The sequence below is a fragment of the Heterocephalus glaber genome, unplaced genomic scaffold (genome assembly GCF_053883595.1).
Source record: "Heterocephalus glaber isolate CG9 unplaced genomic scaffold, H.glaber_assembly_v1.0 deba00001813, whole genome shotgun sequence".
In the NCBI taxonomy this organism is placed as follows: Eukaryota; Metazoa; Chordata; class Mammalia; order Rodentia; family Bathyergidae; genus Heterocephalus; species Heterocephalus glaber.
Genome location: NW_028258484.1, coordinates 2,442,030 through 2,460,637, shown reverse-complemented (window position 1 = coordinate 2,460,637; position 18,608 = coordinate 2,442,030). Strand labels below are relative to the sequence as shown.

Genomic DNA, 18,608 nt, shown 5'->3' with positions numbered 1-18,608 from the left:
AGGTGGAACCCAGTGCCTTCCAAATGCTTCCAAAAGTGCTCTACCACTGAGCTACTCCCCAGCCTCCAGGATTTTTTTTTAATTACTAAGAGTTCCATAAATCAATAAAAATGGTAATCTGTTTACATTTCTGCTCTTTCATCTCTGTGTAGTTTTCATTTAAGGGAGACTAGTAGTTGTGCTTTCCATAGATGTTTCTATTTGGGCAAACATGTTGGCATCATGGGCAGCACGTTGTAATAGAAGAAACATGGGGCTGGGGCAGCACTCCTAGGAGTAAGCCCCTGCCACTGTTCATGTCCTGGCTCCTGAGGGACTCCTGCACCCCTGAGCTGAAGCTATCCCACTGCCAGCAACTGACTGGTCTAGGCAAGCTCAGCTTCAGCAGTCCCTGCTCTATTGAGAAAACCTAGAGTTAGCTTTGATTTCTCATCAATTTCAAAACATCAATTTCTCTTTTCCTTTCTGCTCAGTTTGCCTGTGGTTCCTGTCTCCTCCGATAAGGGTATGTCTCCTACTGGGAGCAATTGAGCCGAGCCTTCCATTCCTTTCTGCTAACAGTCCCAGCAATTGATTTCCTTGTGATTAGGAAAATCCCTGCATCTTAGGATGCACCATGGTGCTTAGGTGTTATTTCTCAGCCTCTTCTCCAAGGAAATAAAATCTGAATTAAGTTTTGTGTTTTTGTTCATGCTCAGCAGCACCACTGAAACCAGGATTTCACCAGCCGTGTGATTGCAGGAGAGGAACAGAGTAGGTTTTTCCAGTGTGTTTCACGCTGGAGTACAGGAGAGCATTGGCTTCAGAAAGGACCTGGGGTGCCTTGCCAGCCTCAGAGCAGCCTAGGTAAGAGCTGCTTCTTCACGGGCCTTCCTCTCTTCTCCCAGGCATGGGCAGATGCCTTTCGGAGCAGTCCTGACCTCACTGGTGTGGTCCACATATACGAGGAGCTGAAGAGGAAGGGGGTTGAGTTTCCCATGGCAGACTTGGACGCTCTGTCTCCCATCCACACTCCCCAGCGGGTAAGCTTCCAGCTGGCATTTTCTAGAAAAACCGACTGCAAAATGGGTGAGCCAAGCTGCTGCTACCACCCTTCTGCTGCTACCTTTGAATTATTCAGCTTGTCATCATGCTTTCTTAAAGCTCCAGGGCATTTCTTTTTAATAACAAGGGGAATGCAGGAGTAAGACAGCTGGTTGACTGGTGATTAAGTGGCAGGGATGTTTCCCCCCTGGTTTTCACACTGACTATGGAGTAATATAATAGAGGGATCAGTTCAGGGTTTTCATGGAAATGGCTGCTGGGTGGAGCCTTCCTATGAGGGTCATTAGCCCCTACTTTGGAGAGGCCTGGAGAATGTGATGTGAAGATCTATCCTCATTCCCCTTGAGCCCCAGAGCACCTCAGAGCAGTATACATGGGTGACATTACTCATCAGGGGCAAAAATCAGCTTTCAGTTTTTCTTTTTTCTTTCTTTTTTTTTTTTTTGGTACCGGGGATTGAACTTGGGTCCTTGTGCTTGCGCAGCAGGCGGCAAAACCACTGAGCTAAATCCCCGGCCCTGAGTTTTTCAACTATAAGTCAAATGAATTTTTCAAAATACAATGCTAGTGATTCAACCCAGGGTCTCACGCATGCTAAGCACATGCTACTGAGCTACAAGCCTAGCCCAGTCAAATGAATCTTGAATGTATTTTGAGCTATGAACATTCAGCATTAGTCCAAGCATCATATTCCAGCATTATACTCCTTCAGCCTTGAGATCCAAAGCTCAGGAAAGTCCATACTAACAGCATCCCACTGAAGCTCCTACAATACCATCAGTGCACTGGGCAGCTCTGTACTTCAGAATTAAGAGAATGCAGGTGGCCAAGCATGGTAGACTAAGGCAGGATGATCAAGGCCAGGCTAGGGATGTAGCTCAGTGCAAAGCCCTGAGTTCAATCTCCCAATACTGAAAGAAAAAGGAAAAAAAACAAAAGGTACACAAGCTGTGCCATTCATTATTAAGCAGGAAGGTTAGTCCTTCTGCTGTCTGGGAAGCAGCTCCTGGTCCTGGAGAAGAGCTGGGAAAGCTCCAGGATCTGGAGAGGTATTCATTGCAGCCCAGCCTTGCCCCGTCTGCCTATCTTTGAAATGGGGCCTCAAAGAGGTCAGCGTTCTGTGCTGTCTCTTGTAAACACGTGCACAAATGTTCATGAGGGTATCTGAGATGCCCCAGGGGAAGGCACAAGGACTTGTACTTTTCCAGAGCATTATTCACATTATGATTCCTCCAAACCACTTAGTAGGCTTTGTGGAATAAACATAACCTGCTTTATTCTCCTAATAATGACATGGAGCAGTGTTGTTGTTCCTATAATTATAAAGAACATTTGGTAAATTACATAATTGCTATTTATATTAGTCTGCTTGTAAAGGCCAAAATGTAATCTTTTGGTGCCAAATAAGGATTCTTGATTAGCAAAGCTTATTATAGCCCTTACTCCTCTTGGATCCCGAGGTGGTCTTCACAATAGAACCATGATCAGAATGGCCTTTTTGAGTTACATTGGTTGTCTGTTGCAAACTCCTTGAGAGATGAATGGATAGAGGAGCCACTTGGTGGCTCCATTGCCTGGCTGGAAATGCTGGATGGGCCCAGAGGGGTTCCATGAACTCTGAGGGAAAGCACCACCTAGCCTGATTGTGGTGCTGGGCCAGTCACATGGTAACCGAGCTGAGCCAAGGACTTTGTTGTTGCCCTGCCAGAGTGTCCCAGAAGTGGATCCAGCCACGACCATCCCCAGGTCCCAGTCACAACAGAGGACAACTACTGGCTCCTACTCCTCACCTTCTCCTGCTTCCTACTCTGCTCCTCAGGCCCCAGCTCTGAGTGTAACTGGTCCCATCACAGCCAACTCAGAACAGGTACTTGCATGCTTCCAGGCCTCAGGGAAGCCAGGTGACCACCTTCTTTCACTTTTCTGGGAGATACATACAGAGGTTTCTTCAGACCAGGCACTGTGCTGGCTGTGGTGACACAAAGATGAAAGGGCCCCTTCCCTGAGGGAGACAGATACAAGACTGTCATGATAGAGTGTGGTCATGCCATGGTGGGGAGTAGAGCAGAGTGCTCTGTGAGCCAGGGTTGAGCAGTGCCTGGCAGGCAGCCCAGAGCTGAGCACTGAGAGTCCTAAAACCAGCATGGGGCTGTCAGTGAGGCCCTGTGCAAGCGGTGGCCTGGAGCACACCAAGCACAGAGAAGCAGGCTCCTCAGAATGGCAAGTGGCACGACTGCAGGGGAGGTACATGTATAGGGCCTGAGCAGGGGAGGAAATAGTGTCAGAAAGTGAGGCTAAAAGCAGAGGAATACAATTGAGTTGTGAAGGGCTTACCTGTCACACTGAGAGTTTCACATCAGTTCTATAAGAAACATTAGCCGTCAGAGACCAGTGGCTCAACCAGCAAGGTGCCTATGGAGCCAGAGGCTGCAGTCAGGGAGGCCTTCTGGAAGTACTCTTCCTGTCCTATCCCAAACACTTCCCCCTTCTACAGGTCACTTCCTGATAAGCTAATGCGATATTACCCCAAACTGGATATTTTTAGATGAGTTGTGGTGCCTAGTCTTAGATGAACCTGAAGAATTTCCAATAAATTTCAGAATTGGTCAGAGTTGGAAAATAAATCTATCCAATGTTTGTATTCAAAACCCTTATTTCCTATTTGTGACAATGTCTTTATTATGAAACCTCACTGAAACAGAGGGGTCAGTCAGTTGAGTGTAGGTGACAAGTGTTCCAGGACCATGTCATTGTCACATCTCTGCCAGTGCTGAGGGAGGAGTACGGTGTGAGCAGGAGGCAAACCAGTAGTTGGGCTGGTAGGCTTGAGCTACTCACCATGAGGCTTTGGTAGGACAGTTAACATCAGTCTCCTGTCCATCAGAATGGGCACTAATCCTTCCTACATATCCCGCAGGGCAGGTGGACTTGCTTCTACGCTCTTCACTGCACAGTGCTCTTCACTTGGTATCAGTGGAGACAGGCTATTGGTGACCAGGGCTCCATGGATGACCACCCTTTCCCATTTAGTTCTCTCCAAACTGAGGTCCCCTCACAGGCAGACCAGAAGGAGATGGGAAAGCTGTTCTTGCAGAGTGCATGCAGAAGGTGACTAAGTGTCATAATGGACAGGACTGCCCCTGCCTATAGTCTGGCTCGTTTTGATCTCCCAGACACAGCTGGCTGACCTCTCCTTCCTGCTTTCCTCCCTGTGATCCAAAGATTGCCAGGCTGCGGAGTGAGCTGGATGTAGTTCGGGGAAATACAAAAGTTATGTCTGAAATGTTAACAGAGATGGTTCCCGGGCAGGAGGACTCATCTGATCTGGAACTGCTGCAGGTAAGGAGGACCTCATCTGTGGGAGGGCTGCTGTACATTGTGGTAGGACCTTCTACCTGGTAACACGGCTGGGGACTGGACTATGTATTGACACCACTGTCAAGAGGGACTAAGTTGCCCCACACTCTGCCTCATACTTTATGGGGGTGGGCAGAGGCCAATAGCACACTCTCTCTCTTGTTTCTCTTAGTAACATTTTTCTTGATTGTAAAATGCCAATTATAGAATACATGGCCATCCAAAAAAAAGAAAGAAAATAGAGAAGGAAATAATTTTCTTTTAACCCAAGTACTCACAGTAACTGCTGTTGAGGTTTTGATTTTGGGGTTTTTTTGTGGGTGGTTTTTTTTTTGTACTGGGAACTGAACTTAGGACCTTATGCTTGCCAGGCAGGCAAGGTGCCACTGAGCTACATCCCCAGCCCTTGATGTATTTTCTTTCAGACTGTTTGCTGTGTTTGCTGTAAATCTAGATGAGACTATGCTATGATGTGAATTGGTGTGTGGCCCTACTCCCTCATTGTCATGTCATGGACATCTCTACATCAGGCCCTCTGTGGCCTAACGGCATGTGGGTTCCCTTTTCTTCCCCCTCACCCCCAAGGCAGGAATTCCTGAGACTGAAAAGAACTTGAAGCTTCTGTTCCCTTCCCAAATTCTGAGTATGCCTAGGTTGAGGGGCTTACACTGTGGTTCCTGAGGAACTCCTCTCCCTCAGCCTTCCTGCCTCTGGACATCCCACAAATCTGTGTGTGTGTGTGTGTGTGTGTGTGTGTGTGTGTGTGTGTGTGTGTGTGTGTGTATGCGCGCTCGTGTGCACATGCTTCTGGGGATTGAACACAGAGCCTCAAACATGCTAGGCAAGACTCTGCCACTGCGCTACACTCTCCCCACCCCTACAAAACTTGAGCATGGCAGGAAAGGGTCTAGGAGAAAGTGGCCTATAGTCCCGCCCTGGGACTAGAGTCAGGGGTGTCCTCAGGCCTGTTTCCCAGGCCAACCAAGGTCCTGAGCCAGTGGGCAGATATCTACTACACTAAGTTTCAGGTGACTCTAGAATTTGAAGAAAATGGAAGCAGCACTGCCCTTAGGAGCAGTGACCTTTGGGTCGTAGAGAAGGATGCTAGGAACTACAAGTGCCACATTTTTCCAGCAGGAGGCAAGATGCATGAGCAGACAGGTCAGGTGCCAGACTGGCTTGACAACTTTGTATGAGTGCTTCTTGACATGCCTGCTGCTGCTGGTACTATTTTCATCTTGTACTCTGTCATCAGTCTTGATCCCCTGAGTGCCACACCTCCCATCCTACTGTTGGCATACACTGGCCACCTGGGAAACATGACTCTGATGGCCCTGCACTTTTGGAGTGTACATGCCCAGTGGCTTGGCCTGGCCCCATCCTGTTTCTTGGAGTCCCCTCTTTGCTGAGAGGCCATCATTTCCTTCAGAGATAAGAGTGAGTGGTGGCCTGCACTGGGTCCTGCACAGAGCACAGCCCTAGGGCCACATAGAGTCAGAAGCTCTGGACCTTGCTCTGAAGGAGTTCACAGTGTAATGTAGGAGACAGACAAGGAGACAGCACATTCCCCTGTAATGTGACTACTATCAGGCTGCTCTAAGCCTACCCCTGGTGTAGTCTCCCCTATTCCCAGACTACACTTCTCTGACACCTGCATCAGACCAGGCTTGCTCAGCTCAGCAGGGACAACTGTCCATGTGCCATACTCTGTGGACCCTCCCCCCTTTAATGTGTCATCATTGACCTCTGTCCCCAGCCTGCAGCAGTGACTCTGCCAGGCATTACCCAGATGCACGGGAATTTGAGGGCAGTCCAGGGGCCTCCTGAGGAAGCTTTGTGCTGTGTCAGCGTCGGAATTCCTGCTGATGGGGGAGGGGGGAAGAGGGAGTGTTGCTCTGGCAGAACAGCTCCTGGCAGCAGGGGAAGGGTTGAACAAAGCCAAGATGCTTCCAGACAGCCAAAGCAGATCCAGACAGCAGGAGTACTGTGTGTGTGTGTGTGTGTTTGCTTTTGCTTTTTGTTTTTTGGTTTTTGTTATTGTTGTTGTTGTTTTTTTAATGAGCCCATCAGAGAAGACAAACAGAACCTAATCTCCTGGTCTCAGCTCACAGTTTTCAAAAATAGGTTGCTTCCCATGACGTTTTCTTTCCCTCTGTTTTGTTCCAACTCTGAGCCTCCCAGGCCCACTGCTGTCGTATAAATCAAACAGAAAAAAGATCGACTTGGGGCCCGTGGGAGGCTATCCTTTCAGCTTGGGAGACTCAGGAGTGGGCAGCACCATGTGAACAGACATAGCTCTCCTGGCTGGTGGCCACATGCCTGACATACTCCCTCTCCTCCTTCCCCAGCAGTCAGAAGACAGCAGGCCAGGGTTCCCAAGGGTGGGTACTACACAGAACAGTGAGCCTTCTGCATGAGAAAATGCGGTCTGCTTGGAAAGTGCAGGGATCAGAATCTGTCCCCAAGACCCCTCAGTCAAGCTGGAGGGCAGCCTGAGTACTCGGGGAGAAGCAGTCTAGAGCTGAGTGCTGGCCAGGGCAGTGGAAATAAACACATTTGTCACCATCCCAGATGTCTCCACCAACAGCAGCTGCCCCTGATTCAAGTGTAAAGTACTGACTAGGAGGTAGAGGGAATGGGAAGATAAGTAACTGTAGGAGTCAGCCCCAGGATGCACCAGAGTAGTCAATCATAACTGTGGACAAGTTACATACCACTTATTCCCTGCACATGTCAAAGCTCTCTCAGGTGTATCCTCCCACATTCTGGCAGGAGCAGCAGGGAAGTTGTGAGCAATTTGCCTGTGGACTTAGGGCAGCAAATGGCTGGTATCTGAGTAGAGGCTGAGGCCACTGTAGCATCCTGTGCTGTCATCTTAGCTAGAGCCCCTGTGGAAAAGTAGCAGGATTTTGGGAGTGAACATTGCCATGCCTCCCAGGTCAGTTGTCAGACCCTCCACTTGCTGACTTGAGAGAGACTTGGACAGCTATTCTATCCCCATTTGTTCACAGGTTTCCTCTCTAGCATCATGCCTAGTGTCTGCCTGGTTTGTCTCATATCCCCAGTGGCAGGCTTTTCCCACAGTCCATGAAAGCTTTTCTGTCTTCAGGCAGGCATCTAGTTAAACACTGGAAACGGCATAGGGAGTAGAGAGGGCATAGTTTATGAATCACCAAGTGCAATCCTGGTTCTCTCACTGATGAGCCAGATGATACTAGGCAAGACACAGGCCCTCTTGGAGCCCATTTCTCCTCCTTTCGCAGCCTGGAGTGATTGCTTTCACCTTAAAAATGCCTGGCGTAGGGCCAGATCCAGGCAAGTCCTCTGCAAATTGTAGCTTGTGAGCTATAACCACTGTTGGAAAGCCCTCCTGTACATTGAGCTCAAGACTGTCTCCCTGTAACCTTGACCTTGGTCTATCTCAGATAACAGAACAAAACTAATTCCTCTTTCATAGGGATAGATGCTTAAGTATTCAAAGATTTCTATAAGCCCTGCCTACTGCCCAATCTGCATGGAACAGGTGCAGCTATTGGCAGCCCATCTCATAGAACAGCTCTTCACATGAGGTAGACATTGTCAAATGGAGAGCTTCCATCATCCCAAAATCCTGGCCCATCTCTTTTTTGTGTAGCTGTTTTTAGGCTGCATCTTCTGAATCCTATATGTGGACATTTGAGTCCAGGAGCCATGATGCGAACTACACCTGTCCCTGCTAAAGGGCACACCCTTAGCTGCTTTCTGGAATCCTAAAAGACTTTCATTCCATTATCCACTGCCCTCTCTCTCCTGATTTAGGCTTTTCACTTTTGTCTTCAGCTAATAACTTTTAATTAATCCATTACTCCCAAAAGTGGATGTTCTTATATGGGCACTCATCAGACAATAAAAGAAGCCATCCTCCCTGTTGTTCTTCCAAGTAGCAGATGGTATAAACCACCCCCTCCCCTTCTTTCATCTCGCTGTAACAAAAACAGAATGACCAAGGCCATTTTCTCTGGAGAAATCTAGCATGTTATACATGTTTAGCTTCATTATTTCCCTATTCCCTCAAACAATTTTCTTCTCTCTCCTGTCTCCTCCACAGCAGGACAGATCTTCAAGACCTTATTCCATGCTCCCTGGAACAGGCAGAAGGTTCAGAGGGAACCACAAAAATGATTAAAATACTGTTTTGTGAGATGGACCTGAGACAGTCCCCTGAAGAAAAGATAAAGACACTGGGATTAGTTAGACAGAAAAGAGAGATTATTTCATAATGTGTTCTGGTAGATGAAGGCTTTTGCACAAGTGACCAGCTGTTCTACTCCTCTGTTGAGAACCAGAGATAGGAGGAATTCCTGTCTGGCATGAGGGAATTCCTGTCTCCGCTTTTGCACAATGGAAAGGGTGACCCAGCCAAGATGCTGGCTCTCAGTTGCCTTAGGCCTGAAAGAGTCACTCTGCCTGGGTGGTTTGGAGGTAGAAGGAGACAGAGGAAAGTCTCCAGCTGAACCTGTGTGGATCTGGCTAAGGATGGCACTAGGAAGGCCATGGCGGTGGGCAGGTGACATGGTAGTACAGAAATCTTAACATTCTGGTTCATCTCTTTTCTTTTTCAAGAAAGTAATTTAAAATATTGAGCCGGGCATGGTGGTGAATTCCTGCAATCCCAGCATTCAGGAAACTGAGGCAGGAAGATTGCAGCAAGGCCAGCCTGGGCTTCATAGTGAGTTCAAAGCCATTCTGAACTATAAAGTCTCAAAAAACCAAAAACCAACCAAACAAAAAATGTTGAAGCTAGGAAATGGAAAGCTTTTCTCTTTGCAAAGAGCACTGATGTAGAATGCCTAGGATGGACTGTATAACCTGTCTCTAGGCAGAGTGCTTAGGGAAGCCACTGGGGTGCCCCTCTAGGATGGCACCCTGCAAGACCCTCCTGCAGGGTGGGAACTCAGCGGGGTGGGAACCTAGCCACCACCCCAACAGGAAAGCAGTGAGAGGAGAGGCAGCAAATGCAAAGCCAAAAGAGACATTTCTTGTGCTCAGAGTCTGTAAGACCACTACATGGACTCTGCCTTTGGGTCTTGTTCTTCCTCCAAGCTGAGGACTTGATGTTAGAGCCTCAGAAATCCTCTAGTACTTTTCAAACAGTATTTGGAAGTATAGAACCCTTTCCTCCACAAATATAATTCTTTTTTTTTTTTTTTTTTTTTGGTACCGAGGATTGAACTCGGGTCCTTGTGCTTTCGCAGCAGGCCACGAAACCACTGAGCTAAATCCCCGGCCCCCCCACAAATATATTTCTACAGAGAATTTATTTTAAATATACAGTGGACCCTTGAGTTATGACCAGCCTGACATATGAACAACTTGGGTTATGACTGGAATTTTAGTTTTAACTTACAACCAAAGTCTTGAGTTACAATGTGAATCCTGGCCGCTTGTGCTTCCAGATGGTCTCAGATACAGATTTAACCCTTAAAGAGTTCTAGAAGGAACATTACAACATCATTTCCTGGATCAATTATCTCTCGAAGGACACTGAGATCTGCCTGTATATAGAAGAGAGACTTTGAAAGCTGTATAGAGGAGCCTGAGCCTTCAATTGACCAAGTTGAGTTACAACTGCCTTCAGGAACGAATTGAGTTTGTAAGTCAGGGTCCACTGTAGATGAAAGCAGAGCTGCTCTGGCTGCCAAGGAGTAAGATACGGAGATCTCTGGGGCACCTCCATGGTACTCTGCAGAACCCCCTGTGTATTCAGCCCTCTTATTTTACACACAGAGAAGCAGAGTCCTGGTGACATGAAGAGCTTATCCATTCATTGGCTCCTTGCTGCCTACTGCTTGGTCCCTAGCACCCAGCTGGGAAAAGGGGCTCTGTGGGGGAGACAGAGATGAGCCCCTGCCCTCTTTTGTCGATTGATCCTGGTGCCTGGAGTGTTTGCAACCATATGTTGAGAGACACTCTTGGCAGTGCGCTGAGGTGTCTGGTTTGGCCCTCTGAATCTGGGGAGCCACGTCAGGATTGCTCTCGTACTGGGGCTTTTGCTGTATGGGATGGCTGGAGCTGGTCATCAGTTGGAGGCTTTGCTAGAGGAGCTCTGAAGGCATTTTAGGGTGGAAGGTGCAGTGGAGGTATGTCTGGAATGTTGAGAGATTTCTTAAGAAGGAAGGGGCAGCTATAGGTCCCCAGAAAACATTTCAAATGGCCAAAAAAGATGGATAAATAGACACATGGTAAATCTGGCACTGAAAAATGTTAATGGTAGAGAATAGATGGTGATACATTTACTTTACTATATGTTTAACATTTTCCTGATAAAATATTGGGGTAGGGAAACATCTTGCAGTCTTAGAGAAGAATAGGAGTTTGTTTAATGGAAAGAAGGGACATTTCAGGCAGAAAGCTGACTTCTCAGGGCCTGAGAGCAGTGGATAAATGCCCGAGGTCCCCTGCTAACCTTGACAGTCTGAAGTGTTCTTGGACATGGTTTGTGGGCTCTTGATAGTTGTGCTCCATGCTTCTGGAGGGGGCTCATGACATGGCCCATATTCCCCTTACTTGTAGGTCTTACAGCTTGTCATTGGCTTGCAGTTTGGATGAAGATTGACCTTGTGCTTTCCCTTTCCCAACCAAGTGTATCCAGACTTTACTGCTTGGCCATAAGCGCCAGACAGGGGCCAAACTTTCCCGTCCTGGGCCTTTGTGGTAGGGTCTGCCTTTTTTAGAAACAGTGTGCCCTGATGATCCTGCCTTCTCCAAAATCCAGGGTGAGAGGCTTAGGAGAACCAAGAGTGGGAATCTATTTAGAGAAAAGCCTGGAAGGTTTTGCTGGCTTTCTCAGTGACCAAGAGAGACTTAGAGCACCATTCTGGTTATGGAGAATTAGAACCAGGATGAAGGGCAGCAGTGCCATAGACAGACAGACAGGACCTAGCAAGGTGACCAGACCCAACATCAAGGCATCTCCAGGAAAGCTTTTTGTCAATATGACAAAACTAGACTTGTTTTGAATACTCGCTTGCTAAAATCCAGGTCCCTTCTGCCCAGAAGTACAGCTGTACTCAAGTGACTCTGAGCTGATCCACTTAGGTCAGGCCTCTATCTCGGCTGCCCCCACTTTAGAGGAATCAGCCACAGGGCTTAGAATCGTGGGAGGAGGGACAGCAGCAAAAGCCAGTTGAGATCCCCTACCATGCTCCTACTTGCAGAGACAGGCCCAAGGCACACAGGTCCAGGGGAGTGAGGTTGGAAACTCTCCTTGATACCCTGAACTGAGTGTGAGAGAAATAGAACCTGCCTTCACTCATTAATTCTCTCAGGAACACCTGAAAAATGTCCCTGTGAATCAGTCATAGCACTGGGGACATGGGAAAAGAAATCTCAAGCCAGAGTTTAGAAGGGGAGGCAGATTCAGAGCCCAGCCATAATAATCCTGAGGGTGAGTGCTATGTTTCCTGATGCCAGGGAGCCTGAAGAAGGAGCACCTTCCACTCCCTTTTTTGCTTGTCTGACCACCTCAGTGGCCCAACTCAGCAGTGTGTGGCTCAGTGCCTGGCTTCAGGACATCCATGGGGGATAAAGAACAACACCCCTCAAGGAGGTTAAATCTGGCAAAAAAGAAGACTGCCCAAGAGAATGAGATGAGGCAACATAAAGAGCCATGCAGAGACATCACTGGCTCATTCAGTCCCTCAACTGAGTAGATGGGGATAGCATTTCATCTCTGCCTTAACCCTAGTAGCCCAGTGGGATTTACAGTTTTGTTTATAGGCAGCTCCTGTACTAGAGGCTGAGGGGCCAGGCTGGCAGGCCTGCCACATCTCTGTAGCAGTCTCAGTCTGGTATACAAGGACCCTGGAAGGTTATTTGAGGGAGCTCCACAAGCAAGTTTAAACAGAAGTATTGGTAAGGCATTTATTCCAGGGCAAGAAGGGCTCATGGAAGCCAGGCCATAAAGTATAAAGCTCCGTTCTCAAAGGATATTGCTTCCAGGGGTCAAGAGGGTCCTTTGGTGACTAGGGGTATGCGAGTATTGTCTTTGGCCAGCAGAGAGTTATGTGGGAGTTTGTGGAGCTTCTAACTCCTTGGCAAGGAGACAGTCATGCCAGCACAAGGTCCCTAATGCAGTCATAAAATATACTCATGCCATTGCCGGCAGTATAAGTAAAGTGATAGCATATTTTTGGAGAGCCTTTAACTATTACCAGTCGGTATTCTAAATGGTCACACATACTGCCACCTTGAAATTCCACCTATGAAGAGCCTGTGCTGTGGAAGCACTTGCTCAAGGATATAAGCATCACATGTACAAAGTTCATTAGTGTATTTTTTGGGTTCCCCCAAAGAAGAGCTATGTGCCCTACAACAGCAGAATGGTAAGATGCATTATGACGCACACAAAGGAACGAGGCAGTGGTGTACAGAGTAATACGGAAAAGATCCTGAAATACTTTGTTAAAGAGAAAAAGCAAGCTGCAAAGAATCGTATTTTTATACTTTAAAAATGGTTTGCACAAATACATGCTTGTCTATACATAATAGTGTGTATGTGTGGACATTTGAAAAAGTACTGTGTCCTCTGGGGTATGAGAGGCAGGCAGCAAGGAGGGAGCTTTTACTCTGTATTCTGTACACGTCTGGTTTTATGAAGAAGCATGTACTCCTTCTGTGACTTTTAAGAATCAGTACAAATCTTTTCAAAGGCACTAGAACGTGACAAAAGACATTCCCAGCAGGCTATGCAGAGGTGCTTGTGTTCCCTAGGAGCTGAACAGGACCTGTCGGGCCATGCAGCACCGCATTGTGGAGCTCATCTCCCGTGTGTCCAATGAGGAGGTCACTGAGGAGCTGCTGCATGTTAATGACGACCTCAACAATGTCTTCCTCCGCTATGAGAGGTAGGAGCAGGCCCTTGAAAGGATTGTTGTCATAACAGAGGGATTTCTTTCATAAACAAGGGGAGAGAGAGAGAGAGAGAGAGAGATAGGTTAGAATTAGAAAATACTCATCAGAGATGCTAATTTCTTCCCAGATGACAGAAAGAGTGCTTCTTGTTCTCTTGGGAACAGAGCAGCAGGAAGTTGAAGTGCAGAGTTGGGCTCTGCCCTTTCTAAGCCTTTGGCTGCTCTGCCTCTCCCCTAGGACCCCAGCCCCAGGGAAGGCTAGGACTGGCAGGGTGGGGTGGGGGAGTGGGGGTGGCGGCTGGGCCCAGAGCTTCTGCGCCTGCTCCTTTGATGATCCTTTGAATTTGAAAAGGATTAAAGGGAAAAAAATAAAACCTCTACTAAGAAAAAGGACTTCCTCTTTCCTATCTTGAAAAAAAGCAAGAATTTTCCCTTTGTAAATGTCAATGTGTCTGGAGTGATCAGGAGAAGCAGGCAGAGTGTAAGTGCTGAAATGCTGTTGCTGCTGCTGCTGCTTCTTAGGGAAACACACATTCCTTTCAGCTCTTTCTGCAGCCAAATCATTTTTAGTCTTAAAGTAACAAACTTGCAAAAAATTTTTTCCCAGTGCCTTGCGTGGGACAGGTCCAAATTGTATGATTTGGACTGGGCTGACCCTTGGGCTTTCCTGGATAGCTCAGTGTTAGGACCAGAAAGGACCTTGACCAGGCCAGCCTTCTCTCTTTTATGATGAGGCCCAAGAGAATGGGACACCAGCCTAAGTCCCTTGGAGTCTTGGGCTTGCTCCAGCTAACTCAGATTCCTGGGTGGATTGATCAGGAGGACAAGGACCAGCATCAGTTAGGGCAACAGATTGTGTGTTTACATTTCCCTTTAGGGGCTCAGAGGATGCTAGTATGGTGGTTGTCACACCTCAGGATTGTCTCAGCTTCTGCCTGTGACAGTAGGGATGGGTGGCCCTGTGCCCATCTAACAGATGAAGTTGCCTCTATAGTAGGAATCTGGAGCCACCCATAGTGTGTTAGCCAGAGAATATAAACAGTTCCCAGAAGCCTTGACTTGGGCTTGTTTTGACCTGTTAGACCTATTTAAGCCCTTGCTATAATAGGATAACAGGAGCTAGTGTGGGCATTGTCACTCACAGGTTCACCTGTCCTGGTCTTACAAAGAACTCAGAGGTACTGCCCGGGGTGATCAGCCCTGCATTGCCATCCCAGTTAGAGTACCTTGGGAAAACTAATAGTCCCTCAAAGAAAGCTTGGGAAAGACACCCCAAGATTTAGTTTTTCAGATGTGTTAATATCCCTGCCCTCCAGAGAGACCCCTGTTGAAAAAATCACACAAGTCAAAACTACAGTGGACCTATATTGCCTAATCAGGTCATTTTTCCTGGGGATCCTTTGACACCAGGTGCTGGTGGGGAGCAAACAAGGAGCAGCAAACCAAACCTAGGCTCTGGCCAGAGAAGTCTCCTGGATACCTCTTGGTTGGTGGCGTTTGGCCTATGGCATTTGGAGCTTTTAAATACAGTACAAGATTGTATCTGTAACCCCCCCACCCCAGACCTCACAAGTGTTTGTATATTCTCTACTAATGTGAAAATACAGGTGTGGCAGAGGGGACACTTCCTGAGGTTGCTGACAGTCAAGCCCCATCTATAGCCATCTGCTGACTGGATGCAGAGGAGATTAGCCCAGCAGAGCTGCCTGCCCCACTCTCCTGGCAGCTGCTGGGTTGTTGGCCCAAACCTCTCCACAGCTCCTGGCCAGCCTTTTCTCCAGGCCTGGCCAGGGTCTGTGCCTCTCCTTTCCATGTCACCTCATACATGCCCTACCCATTTTCATCCAGAAGTGGAATTGGGTACTGTCAAGCAAAAATAGAGAGGGAGTCTGTGGTTAGTTGCTGGCTTTGTAGATAGACATGTGGGATACCTCCAGGTCAGGTGGTTGACTCAGCTTCCTCTTATGGGGCAGAGCAGCACTTGGGGCCAAGTGTGTGAGGGATGCTCTTGGTGGCCTCCTCAGTGTGATAGCCAACACTTCCTCCCTAAGACCAACCAGTGTACCTGTGGGAGAGGCAGGGAGGCTGGTTCTCCTGAAGGGTGGGAGGCCGGCACGGAAAAAGGCCTAACACAGTTATACATGTGGGATCTACTCTCTCTGCTCACATGGGACTGACTGGTCCCCTTTCCAAGTGACTCACCTCTCTTGGGTCCCCAGAGCTCTCCATGGGACTGTAAGTGCAGCAGCCCCCACACAGCCTCCCACGCTACTTACTTCTTTCCTTTCCCTCCCTGTTAGGTTTGAGCGATACAGGTCGGGCCGATCGGTTCAGAACGCCAGCAATGGAGTAAGTGAGCACCCCCGTTCTGAGGAAGCCATCCACACACATTTTAGAGACTTGCCCTGGTTGGCTTTCCTTCTAGTTTTTCTAAAGAGGGCTAAAATATTTGGATAATTGGAGGGTACACTCTGGTTAGAGGGAGCCTGGAAAAAGCTGGCTGGCACTCAGGAGGGTGGCACAAAACCTAGGCCTTCAGCTCCCAGGACTTCACTGTCCTGTGACTTGGGGCTACCTCCTTTTAAATGGGAAGGGAGAGGAGGCCAGCAGGCAGTTCACTGACAGCCAGGGCCCACCATGAACTCAGAGTGGTGAGGAAGCCACCTTGCGTCTGTGTGGGGCCCTGTTGATAGCTTTTCTTACAAAACCCTGCACAGTGTCTGCCATATTCACCTTGGAACTACCCAAGGACTTGGCCCTTACCTCCATCTCCTGCCCCACAGGTACTCAATGAAGTGACTGAAGACAACTTAATAGACCTGGGGCCTGGCTCTCCTGCTGTGGTGAGCCCAATGGTGGGAAGTGCAGCACCCCCCTCTTCCCTCTCCTCGCAGCTGGCAGGGCTGGGTGAGTGTCTCACTGATATGTAAAGGGGCTCCCTACTGTGGGCTTCCCTTGTGGTCTCATCTCTGTTGGAGGGCTGAAAGAAAGCATTTTGGGGAGTCTTTGTAAAGGTGTATTTCTGAGTCCTAGCCAGTTGTACAACTCTGAATTCATAATTTCTTTCCTGAAATTTGAAGTTTCAACCTGGGTTAGAAAGCAAAGGTGGGAAAAATTCCAAGTTTCAGTATTAACTAAGCCAAGAATGGCAAATAGATTTCAAATTATTGGTTACTTGGAACTCAGGTTTGATGCTAAAGCCACATTAGGACCTAAAAGATAAATATGTGATAGATTGGAGATGTCTACAGTGGGCTGAGCAATAGGAGGTGATGGCACTGACAGATATATTTACCCTCCTCGAACTACTCCATTAACCTAAACTGTTCCACTGTGAAACTTAGAAGAAACTCCCCACCTTTGCACAGAAGGAGTGTGTATATGACTCAAGATTCTTCATGTATACCAGATGATACCAACTTAGAAAAAATAAAATGATAATACTGACATAATTAACAAACATGGCCCTCAAAATTCTGTTCTACGTCTTGCTTTTCTGTTTCCTTTTTTCTTAGTATTTATTTTTCTTCCTTCATTTCACTTCAGTGGAATTAAACTTTTATTTAAGCTGGGCATGGTGGCACACCTCTGATCCCAGCACTATGGGAGACTAAGGTAAGGGGATTGCAAGTTCAAGCCCAGCTTAGGGAAATTAGCAACTTAGTGAGACCCCGTCTCAAAATAAAAAATAAAAAAGAACTGGGAATATAGATCCATGTGAAGGCCCTAGGTTCAGCCCCAGTACAAAAAAAGAAAGAAAACCACCCAAAAAACCCTGTATTTAGTGGCCTGTTAGTTGCTGGAATTCATCATCTTAATATTTCCTATATCTGTAACCACTGTTTCTCTGTCAGAACAGATTTCTCTGCCTCCAGTCTATCCAGATGAAGGCCACCAGATTTAATACCTAAAATTCAAAGTGGTACCTCCTTTCTTAAAGAATGTCTAGTATTTGCCCATTGACTCCTTTCCCTGGCACTTGAAGCTCGTCACTGGCCATCTCCCACCTGCCTTCCCAGCCTCCTCCTCCATTCATCTCTCCCTTGGGCAGTGATACTTCACACAGCCTGGCCTTCCAGACCCTGTACCCTGTCTTCACCTTGTTCCCCAGCATAGCCCCACTTACTGTGTCAGTTTTGAGCCTCCCCTAATTCCTTCAGCCAAACATAGCAGTTGTTTGCCTCTGTACCACCTTCTTGGTGACCTTCCTAAGGCCAAAGACCATGTCAGATTCCTCTGGATCCACTGGAGGTCTGGGTCTGAACTTGATTATTGCCTATGAAGTAAGTGCCAAATAAATTAGCAGCCCAGGTCTTTAAATACTGTAAATGAGGACTCCTAAGAATGGTACTGTGGGAAGGCTGCAAGTGCTCTGGCTCCTCCCTGCCTTCTCACTGTCAGTGGTCTCCCTTTTCCTCATGACACGCTCTCTCCCCCTTAAGCAGCTAGGGGACAGTACTTTCCTGTCTCCCACAGGCTTGCCCTTGTTGTACTGGGAATGCTGAGGATGGTCTTGTCCTCCTCACAGGCCCTTAACCTGCCCCCCTTGTGTCCTGGCTTTGGAGCCCCATCAGGTCCACAGTCTACATTTTGTTCTCACCTGCCACTTACTTGTTTTGTTGTCACAGACTTGGGGACAGAAAGTGTCAGCGGCACCCTCAGTTCACTTCAGCAGTGCAATCCTCGGGACGGGTTTGACATGTTTGCCCAGACCAGAGGGAACTCCTTAGCTGAGCAGCGCAAAACGTATGTGGGGCCCCTCCAGTCAGTGGCTGTCTGAAGATGTTGCGGGGAGGTTGTCTGGGGGAGTTGGCTCAGGCCTGGTCAAAGTCCAGCACAAAGAAGCCTTTTATTTACCAGATCCAGGACTGCCAGGAACTTTAAAATACGGCTGTGAAGACTTGGCATTGGCTGCAGATGTTGAATGAATGCCAGCCCCCCTTCCAGTCTTCTCTGCCCTTGGGGTTGATTGAGATGTTAGTTCTCCTGTCTGTTATAGGAGTCTGCTCTTCTTTTCTCTCCTGCCTATGTTACAACTGCAGATACCACCTTGCCCAACCCCTCATCTGCAGGAGGAGCTCAGATGCAGGAGGGTGCAGCCAGGGAGGGACCCAAACATGTGCCTAGCAGCAATATTTAACTGCCAAAAAAATGTGGAGAGAACAGAGGCTTTTCCAGTAGCCACTCTGGCAAGGATGAACCACGTGGAATTGGGGGAGTTGATTCCAAAACAGACAATCCCCTGCATCTCGGAAAGGCACAGAGCATTCTTTGAGGTTTCTGTTCAGCCCAAAGATGATTACTGCTTATAAAATT

At 47.9% G+C, this 18,608-nt stretch overlaps 1 protein-coding gene and 1 long non-coding RNA gene across 8 annotated transcripts in view; one reads left to right on the top strand and one right to left on the bottom strand.

Annotated features, from left to right (window-relative positions):
• Tom1l2 (target of myb1 like 2 membrane trafficking protein) overlaps window positions 1-18,608 on the top strand; it is a 127,926-nt gene that overhangs the window by 92,137 nt on the left and 17,181 nt on the right. For all 7 annotated transcript variants that reach the window (XM_004868700.3, XM_004868699.3, XM_004868698.3 and 4 more), the window contains exons 5-11: window positions 888-1,022; window positions 2,753-2,911; window positions 4,267-4,383; window positions 13,153-13,286; window positions 15,593-15,641; window positions 16,076-16,199; window positions 17,921-18,038. In XM_004868700.3, the coding sequence (XP_004868757.1) occupies window positions 888-1,022; window positions 2,753-2,911; window positions 4,267-4,383; window positions 13,153-13,286; window positions 15,593-15,641; window positions 16,076-16,199; window positions 17,921-18,038 (836 nt within the window). The remainder of the gene's footprint in view (window positions 1-887; window positions 1,023-2,752; window positions 2,912-4,266; window positions 4,384-13,152; window positions 13,287-15,592; window positions 15,642-16,075; window positions 16,200-17,920; window positions 18,039-18,608) is intronic.
• Window positions 13,148-18,056, bottom strand: LOC110346471 (uncharacterized). Its single transcript, XR_002390552.2, has 3 exons — window positions 17,904-18,056; window positions 17,419-17,568; window positions 13,148-13,332 (listed from the first exon to the last, which is right to left on the bottom strand). It is a non-coding gene; the product is annotated as an uncharacterized LOC110346471 (long non-coding RNA).